At 40.9% G+C, this 10167-nt stretch overlaps 1 protein-coding gene and 1 long non-coding RNA gene across 2 annotated transcripts in view; one reads left to right on the top strand and one right to left on the bottom strand.

Annotated features, from left to right (window-relative positions):
* Nucleotides 1–2804, top strand: part of LOC113471940 — a 10547-nt gene extending 7743 nt beyond the window's left edge. Inside the window, exon 2 of the long non-coding RNA XR_003394448.1 lies at nt 2618–2804. This is a non-coding gene — a long non-coding RNA (uncharacterized LOC113471940). The remainder of the gene's footprint in view (nt 1–2617) is intronic.
* Nucleotides 571–7508, bottom strand: LOC103520221 (GDP-fucose transporter 1-like). Its single transcript, XM_026831429.1, has 5 exons — nt 7232–7508; nt 6883–7038; nt 6365–6755; nt 5788–6275; nt 571–685 (listed from the first exon to the last, which is right to left on the bottom strand). Exons 1-4 carry the CDS (start codon nt 7498–7500, stop codon nt 6117–6119), a joined length of 975 nt encoding a protein of 324 aa, XP_026687230.1. The 5' UTR covers nt 7501–7508; the 3' UTR covers nt 571–685; nt 5788–6116.
* Nucleotides 7509–10167: the final 2659 nt, after the last annotated feature.

The following is a 10167-nucleotide window of genomic DNA, read 5'->3' as shown; positions in this document are numbered from 1 at the left end:
GGAGCCCCCCCCCCCTGACTTTTCAGAAATGCAGTCCGATCGAATTTTTAGCGCCGCAGGCGGAATTTTCAAAAAGTATTCTCCTAATTTTAGCTGAAAACTAACATTCAGGTAAGTTTGTACAAATCCGAAAAAGCTTCGCGGGCCACGAAAATGGTCTGGCGGGCCACATGTGGTCCGCGGGCCGCTAGTTGGAAACCCCTGATCTAGTAGCTGTAGCTACCTGTTGAGTCGGGCCTACACTACAGGCGACCGAAGTCTCACATAAAGAAGGTGAAAATCAGTTTTGGGTCAGCCGTTAGCTTGGAGAGCAGATCGCCGGCCAGGGTTGCTAAGGTGTAAGGTCTTATCGTCCCGAAATCGAAAAGGGGACAGGATAAGAGAAAGCTAGCCGTCCGAAGAACGAACCTTGTCTGTGTAGTATAAAATCCAAACCGGGCGGGAATCGAACCCGTGACCTCGCGCTCACAAGGCAGACGCTCTACCCTCCAAACTAACTAGGCTGGCTAGGACACAGCTTTACCCGCTTCACCGAATTAAACCGAAATATCTTACCCCGGACAGCAAACTTGCTGGAGCAATAAGGTACAACGTTGGGCAGACCTAGAACACCACACATTGAGCTGAGAGCTACTACATGGCCGTGATTTCTCTCTATCATACTGGGCAGGAACGCTTCCAGAGTCTGAAATGAGAAGAAAATGCGGGTCAACTCATTGACTGAGAGAAGAGAAGTCAAAATTTTCTTTTTGGGGATGACCTAAAAGTTCTAAAGCATGAATTGTTAGATTATTACCCACTTCTGGTGAAGCTTAGAAACTCTTCGCAATCTATTGGATATCGCAGTATTACTGGAACACTAGAGTCTCTTTTGGATTATTTATCAAAAGGGCAGTAAAATATTGTTCTTTTGCGATAGGCCGGACCTTAAGAGACTCCGTACAAACTCCTCGTTCTTTTTCTGTGTAATTTTTTCAGGTCACGTGCTGAAAAAAAAAAATAATCCCTTTTACCTGGTGAGTTACTTAACAGCTAGAGGTTTGTAAGACAAAGTTTAAAAGATAAATAGTGTTCATTCTTCAAGCAATTTAGATCTCCAGCTAGTAAGTTGATAGCTACCATTATTATATTTAATAGCTACCATCTACAATATTCTAAGTCTGTCAACATGAACAAATCTCTTCTCAAAATGATCTCATCTATCTATTTTGTAAGTAAGTAAACAGGTGAGGATAGTTAGCAAGCTCACTGACCTCACCACAGATGAAGATAATGGGAATGAACAGCGCCACAGCATAGACGTTGTTATAGTAGGACACCAACCAGATCTTGTCATTGACATAGGGAAGCTGAGGCATGTTATAATAATAATATAGTGCTTATTTATACTGCTCGCATAGGACTGAAAAGTCCCTTTACTCCAGCAGTAGGCTACTACCTACACCACCGAGGTAGGTAGCGCCTTGACCACTACACCACCGAGGTAGGTAGCGCCTTGACCACTACACCACCGAGGTAGGTAGCGCCTTGACCACTACACCACCGAGGTAGGTATTCCATACCTCGGCTGGGATTGAACCCACGCCCTCCTGTTTACCAGGCGAGCGCCTTGACCACTACACCACCGAGGCAGGTGGTACATAGGGAAGGTTTCATTAAGGTCCCAGTCCTAAGATCTTTAGCAGAGGGAAACACTTTCCCTTATTGGTTTGTACCTAAACCTAGATACAAATCTTTTTTTTGTATGCTGGTGACTAATTATGTAGTTCGGTAAGTACCTCTGTCAATTTTTTTGACATCATTACCAAACCAAACAAATTACCTATCTTACTTCATTGCCGAAATCTTGCTCGAGATAATAATACTAAATCATATCTTCAGTCAATCAACATATCCTGCGTTAGACCTGCGTAAGTAGGTACTCGTTTTGGTATATTCTAAAATAGGTTTGACACAATTCACTGATTTTAATACACCTACCTACCAATCTAGAGTTCTAGGATTCTCTTATTTCCAGGTTCGACTGTACAAAGGAAAAAGACGTTTTTTTTGGTTTCTTAATCATAGATCAGTAAAAAATCAGTATATTATTCTTAGCTTGACTATCGTAATATTTACGATGAAAATAATGAATCAATTGTTATTGCTAATGGTAACTTCAAAGAAAAAATTCTAGGCTCCAGTTATGGTAACTGAGCTGATTTTGAAGAGGAAGAGGCAAAGGGCTAGGAAAAAGACACAATAATATGTCACTCACGGCGGAATATTTTGAAATGGACATTGTCACCTTTTTTTCCATTAAAAATACTATAGCCAAATAAACAACTCAATACAACATCTTGAAACTCCTAGTAGGTATGTAAAAGCAAAAAACGAAACATTTTTCAACCCTAAGCCTCTTGATAAAAATTATTTAACTATAGGTACATCATAAGGTACAAAATTACAAATAATGTAAAAAAAAATAAAGTTGAAAAATTGAAGCTTCTCCTTTTCGGTTAATTTCCCCAAGATTCAGAACTGTAAAAAGGCAAATTTACAACAAAAATACAGAAAAATAGGTAAAAAAAAACTAAATGTTAATAACTAATTAACTATGTACCATACTAATTTATAGGTAGTTCAAAAACGTCTATATTCTTCTTTAGGGGCGGGGGAGGGAACTAAAACAAAATTTTCTATGAACGCCTACCGATTGCATGTAGTTATGCAATGTGCAAGAAAAAAATAATTAATTTCAGTTCTTTCCCAGGTAAATATTGTGACCTTCTACAAAATAACGGAAATGCCTGAAAATTACGAAATAAACTGGTCATTCCTAAAGCCGAAAAATGTTAGAACTACCTATCGCATTAAAACCAAAACAAAATTAAAAATAAACAAACATTATAGGACGAAGAAATTTGAGAATAAAAACTGTCATCTAGGACCTCCTAAGCTCTCATAACAAACATGGGCAATAATTCAAGGGAGCCCTGGATTGGTGAACCACGCCCTCCTGTTTACCAGGCGACCACCTTGACCACTACACCACCGAGGCAGGTGGTACATAGGGAAGGTTTCATTAAGGTCCTGGTCCTAGGATATTCCTATAGGATCTTCAGCAGAGGGAAACACTTTCCCTTATTGGTTTGTACCTAAACCTAGTTACAAATCGTGATGTATTTGGTATGTTGGTGCCTAATTATGCAGTTCGGTAAGTACCTCTGTCAATTTTTTTGACATCATTACCAAACCAAACAAATTACCTATCTTACTTCATAGCCGAAATCTTGCCCGAGATAATAATACTAAATCATATCTTCAGTCAATCAACATATCCTGCGTTAGACCTGCGTAAGTAGGTACATGTATTCTAAAAATAAATAGGTTTGACACAATTCACTGATTTTAATACACCTACCTACCTACCAATCTAGAGTTCTAGAGTACCTAGGTGCCTAATTTAGGTAATACGAGTAAGCACTTAGGTACCTATAATACCTAGGTATACGAGTACGGATGCATTCATACTAAACTTACTTTAAATATGTTTTGCTTGTTTGATATGTGGACAGCATTAAACAGAAAAGAACCTTCCATGAAGAGAACTGCCTGATGGATGGTTCTTTTCTGCTTAAAATGCTGTCCATGTAGGTATTTTACGCCTGATACGTTTGATAGGTGTTTTACGTCACGTAATTTTAGAAGCATATTTTGCATGTTTCTTGTGTTTTTATGAGTAGTTATGAGTTCATGAATAAGGTAGTTCCACCTGCATTCCTGCATATTGGGCATTCAGTTGAAAGCAATTTAATCCTACGGTAATACATATTGTGTCATAATATCTTCAATTGAAGAACATGATCGAAAACATAGTTGTTCCCTGAGAACGATTCATTGCCTGTCGAAAGTTGCTGAAGTATGTGTCAACATACAAACATAAATCATTACATACACACATAAAACATTACATACAAAAGTAAAAGATTACAAGAACTTTCATTATGTCGAGCATGAAATGCACAGATCCTTATCGCAAAATCTCGTTCCCCGATTAACCGCTCTCAATATGACGGATACCGGGACATCCAGACCCACTAAAACCCAACCTCTCCCTCTTCCCATTAGGGCCCTGGAACCAGATATATTGGACATTACTTGATAGGTTTGATAGGTGTTTTACGTCACGTAATTTTAGGACATACTTTGTCTTTCGTCTTTAGTGACGGGAATTTGAACTCTCCATTTGGAAAACAAACTAACAGCCTCCTCAAATTAACGTCACAAATCCTGAGTTTGGACTTCAGTAGCATGTAACCGGTGCCCAGGAAGCCACCCATCCGGATATCAACCACGCGCAGCGTTGCTTGACATCAGTGCTCCGGGATTTGGTGCGGCCAATGTGCCGAGGTCGCTAGCAATAGCATGACTGTTATTCAATTTGAACTTTCGGTCGCTGAGTCTCAAAAGGCCGCTACGCTGGTTCACTAATAATAATTCCAGTGCCCTAAATCACCAAAGTATGGAAAAGTATTTACAATTCCATATTTTGACATGATTCGTCCAAATTCAAAATTCTGCTTTTCCATTGGCTATTACACTTGTAAGATACTTTTCCATACTTTGGTGATTTAGGGCACAGGTGTCTATCTACCTACTGTTACCTACATATTACCTACTGTTGCACCGTAGACTCAGTGACTACGGCTTATTGGTAAGTCTGTTATTCAATTTGAACTTTCGGTCGCTGAGTCTCAAAAGACCGCTACGCTGGTTCACTAATAATAATTCCAGGTGTCTATCTACCTACTGTTACCTACATATTACCTACTGTTGCACCGTAGACTCAATGACTACGATTTACTGGTAAGTGTTGGTGTTTGGTAAGTTTTAAGTATAGGTGAATATTTGGTAATCTGGTAAAATGACATGCGTCAGTGAGCTCTGTACCAAATGGTTCAAACAAGGACATGACAAAGACACGAACGTAGATGCTTATCTATTCAAGACAAATTGGAATACTTACATCAGTAATAGCGCTATGTTAATGCCAATAAGCGCTATCTCTATGTATCTAAGGGTATAGGTACTAATGATAATAACATCCATAACGCGTTAAACAAGGAATAGACCAGCTTAGTCTGGCTGGGGGACTTGAAACAGGGAGCTAGAATACCAGCCTGAAATTCCCCTTTGCATCCACTCGTAAAAAAATTGTAACCAAAACCAAATGTCAGCCCAAATTTGGAGTTTTGGCCCTATTTTAATACCTTTTGAATCTGAGATTTCCCAAACCACACAGATTGAGGGAATTTTACCAAATAGGGGATCTTTTATTGCAATTTTGGTCATAACTTCCAGCCTTTTGAATCCAATTATATTTTCATCGGGAACGGAGAGAAACCCTACGAGATTTCTGCAAGACTGCATTTTAGCAAGACGATGAAAGGTTGCGATTGATTATCTTATGCCATCAGTTCTCAACACCCGAGTAAGTGGTGAAGTATCTAGGTACTCTGTGTAAATAATTGGCTATTTGGTATTTGTAGAATTAAGTAGGTATATGGTATAACCGGAGTTGTTATGAACTCAATAGATAGATACCTACTGTTTCATGGAACAGAGAGAATGTAGGTGTAGGTAACTAGATTTAAGTAGGTACCTATTATAAGATCTATTAGGATTTAAGTATAAGATCATTACATAGGTCTCTAAGTCAAGGTTGTGAATGTATTTCTGAGTTGGTTCACTCTAATATATAAGGAATGTTGGTTTACTGCACTTTGCGCATTCCATACAACTTACCCAAATAAAATGAATTCTTTCTCCTTGAAAGAAAATGTACACAAACTTATTTTAAACTTTTAATTAAAGAACAGATTAAAAGAAAACGAAGAATTAAAAATAGATTGGTTTTTTTAAAAACTTTAAAAATAAAACGTTATTTTGACTTTCACGTTTAAAATTAAAAGACAGGAGAATGTTTGATAAGAAGAAATAAGATTATCTACACAAGAGGTTATTTACACTGTTTTGCAAGATTCTATTTACAGCACTCACCACAAGATTCGATTAATGTCTGGTAAAATAGTTATGGTTATATATTGGAAATATATAAATCAAACAGATTTTAGTTACAATAGTTCCTCCATGTCTTTCCGACGGTCCAGCTCCTTCTTCTTCACCAAAGCATACGTAGCACTTCCACTCAGTATGATACCATTTGATATCCACCATAGCAAAGGTTTGAACTCACTATACCAGTAGGTCGCTAGGACGGTATGGAAACTCGCCTTGGCTGTATGATACCATTTGATATCCACCATAGCAAAGGTTTGAACTCACTATACCAGTAGGTCGCTAGGACGGTATGGAAACTCGCCTTGGCCGTTCCCGAGATGTTATGTGTCAGAGGAGAGGTGACTTGTATCTGTAGTGACGTCACATAACCAATTGTCAGTCCGAACACGCCGCCAATGGTAAGCAATATCCAGAAGTAAAACGAGAACAGGTGAGGATAGTTAGCAAGCTCACTGACCTCCCCACAGATGAAGATAATGGGAATGAACAGCGCCACAGCATAGACGTTGTTATAATAGGACACCAACCAGATCTTGTCATTGACATAGGGAAGAACCTCCTTGGTATGAATAGAGAACAGTGCCTGAGCGAAGGAGCTGATGACACCATATATTGTGCCAAGCGTGGAGAACGAACCCGCAACCCCTTCCTGATTCACCCCAAGCGCAAATCCGCTGAAGATAATAAAACAGCTGAGGATAGCAAGATGCCTGAGCGAAGGAACTGATGACACCATATATTGTGCCAAGCGTGGAGAACGAACCCGCAACCCCTTCCTGATTCACCCCAAGCGCAAAACCGCTGAAGATAATAAAACAACTGAGGATAGCAAGATAAGACGTCTTCTCCTGGAGTAAGATATAGGTGAGAATGACATTGAATACAGTGGTCAGAGATCTGCTCACATAGTAGAAAGCAACACCGACATTCTTCAAACACAAATTGTTAAACGATAACATCAAAATAAAACAACTGGTAAGCGGCACGAGGTTTCTCATATTGTTCGTATCAAACGGATTTCCATAGGGGAATGAAAAGTTCTTGGGATATTGTTGAGAAAGCTGACACAGGACGAAACAGATAATAGCGGACACTAGACACTGGTACCATGTTACAAATATAGGAGCATCTAAAATTGTTAAACGATAACATCAAAATAAAACAACTGGTAAGCGGCACGAGGTTTCTCATATTGTTCGTATCAAATGGATTTCCATAGGGGAATGAAAAGTTCTTGGGATATTGTTGAGAGAGCTGACACAGGACGAAACATATGATAGCGGACACTAGACACTGGTACCATGTTACGAATATAGGAGCATCTAGCTGAAGTTCACTAAGCAATGTTTTGTTCAGGAAAATGGTCGTGATGGATACACACCAGTATAACGCGACCACGAATATTATATTAGCATAGCGAGAGATAGATGAGAACATCTTAGCGGACAGTTGAGAACTAGAGGGAAAACGTGGTCATGCATTTCGTCGACATTGAAATCGTGGGACATGTCAAACCCCTGTTTGTAATTGAGATGATTTTGTTCTGCAACTAACATTCAGTCAGTTGTATGGCTGCTATCAGCACATCTCTTACTCAATTAATTCAGTACTAACATCAGAAATAAATTAACTGAGGTCATGGTTCAGGAAAGAGATGGTTCTTGCAATCTTCATTGTTGTGAAACATGGAACTCCAATGTTAAGTTTGCAAATAACTGAGGAAACATCGATATCGGTGGGGAGGTACGTAGATTCGTATAGATAGGTGCATAACCTATAAGTGCCTACCATAAAACTTTTAGGCATCATTCACACGGATCCAGTAGACAAGTAGTGAACGTCCTAAGTAATTTGCATGTAGGAACGTAACCTGACCCATGTGAACGCAACGCGGTATATGGGTAAACTATAGCTGACTTGTAACATAATATGTATTTGTCCCTTGTACATGCAAGTTACCTACTAATTGAATCTATCAATCAAACATACAAAGTAGGTCCTAAGTAGACAATTTTAGAACCTATAGCAGGGGTTTCCAACTTTGAGTCATGGAAACGGACCCCCCTTTAGTGTTCAGCTACAATCTGGAGAATACTTTTTGAAAAAATTTCATGGAAGTTGGAAACCCCTGACCCATAGGTAGGTAGGTCCTGCTTGTACGTACAGACTGTTTGTATTTGACAAGTATCACTATCACTACCTAGGTAGGTAGTGTAGGAGTTATTCAATATTTGTGGCAACTAACTACCTACCTACAAAGTACAAACCTATGTACCTTAATAGTATATAAACAAATATGGGGCCCAGTTCAAAGAAAATACCACGGTAGCCGAGTGGACATGCACAGTACACCTGTGTGGTACGAACCAATCAGCCTTTCCCTTGAATCGTTCTATCGAGGTTCTACCGTACCAAAGTTAATAGATATGGTACCTACCTACATAGGTGTAGGTCTGTAGGTTCACCATTGGTCCACAGGTTCACATGACAAAGAAATCACAATGTCCAAAGTGGACTCGAAATAAATATAGGTAGGTATAATTATGTAGGACTGTAGGTATACTTTCCATGTCACTGATGTTATCCTAATATTTTATCTGGGTTTACGATTATTACGCCGATATTATGTGATGAATTTAAAACAATCATCCAAATGGACATACCTACATGATAAATTCATGTTACATCTGCATTAACATTACTCGCACTTCGTGCTCGGGAGGGGGGCTTCGCGTGTTCGCTACGCGGGGTTGCGTATACGGTCGCGCTGCGCGCTCCCGGGGCTTCGCGGGGTTGTGTATGGGGTCGCGCTTCGCGCTCCCTTGTTTACGGTCGCGCTGCGCGCTCCCGGGGGCTTCGCGGGGTTGTGATGGATACACACCAGTATAACGCGACCACGAATATTATATTAGCATAGCGAGAGATAGATGAGAACAACTAACTTTAACTAAATGTACCAGTGTAGTTATCATTGAGTCATGGAAACTGACCCCCCTTTAGTGTTCAGCTACAATCAGGAGAATACTTTTTGAAAAAATTTCATGGAAGTTGGAAACCCCTGACCCATAGGTAGGTAGGTCCTGCTTGTACGTACAGACTGTTTGTATTTGACAAGTATAACTCACTATCACTACCTAGGTAGGTAATGTAGGAATTATTCAATATTTGTGGCAACTAACTACCTACAAACCTACCTATGTATCTAAATAATATAAACAAATATGGGGCCCAGTTCAAAGAAAATACCACGGTAGCCGAGTGGACATGCACAGTACACCTGTCTGGTACGAACCAATCAACGAACCCTTGAATCGTTCTATCGAGGTTCTACCGTACCAAAGTTAATAGATATGGTACCTACATAGGTGTAGGTCTGTAGGTTCACAATTGGTCCACAGGTCCACATGACAAAGAAATCACAATGTCCAAAGTGGACTCGAAATAAGTAGGTATAATTATGTAGGACTGTAGGTATACTTTCCATGTCACTGATGTTATCCTAATATTTTATCTGGGTTTACGATTATTACGCCGATATTATGTGATGAATTTAAAACAATCATCCAAATGGACATACCTACATGATAAATTCATGTTACATCTGCATTAACATTACTCGCACTTCGTGCTCGGGAGGGGGGCTTCGCGTGTTCGCTACGCGGGGTTGCGTATACGGTCGCGCTGCGCGCTCCCGGGGCTTCGCGGGGTTGTGCTCCTCGCGCTCGCCTGGGTTACGTGTTGGGGGCCTGCTTCGGGGCCCTCGTGCGCGTCGCGCTGGGGCGCGCAACATTGTGTGCCCGCCTCGCCTTCGGCTGGCTCTACGTTTGGGGCGGCATTTCGGGCCCTCGCGCGTAGCCGCTCGGCATTTGCTCCTCGCGCCTTCGGGCTGGGGTTCAATGTTGGGCGCTTCGGGGCCCTCGCGCGTCCGTCCTGGCATTTGTTACCTCCGCGCTTCGACTGGTGGTACTTGGGCGCTTCGGGCCCCCGCGCGCGTCGCGATGGCAGTTTGCTCCCTCGCGCTTCGGGCTGGGGTACGTTGGGCGCGCTTCGGGGGCCCTCGCGCGTCGCGCTGCATTGTTCCCTCGCCTTCGCGCTGGTGATGAT

Source organism: Diaphorina citri, unplaced genomic scaffold (genome assembly GCF_000475195.1).
Source record: "Diaphorina citri unplaced genomic scaffold, Diaci psyllid genome assembly version 1.1 scaffold3336, whole genome shotgun sequence".
NCBI lineage: Eukaryota > Metazoa > Arthropoda > Insecta > Hemiptera > Psyllidae > Diaphorina > Diaphorina citri.
This window is presented reverse-complemented; position numbering and strand designations above follow the sequence as displayed.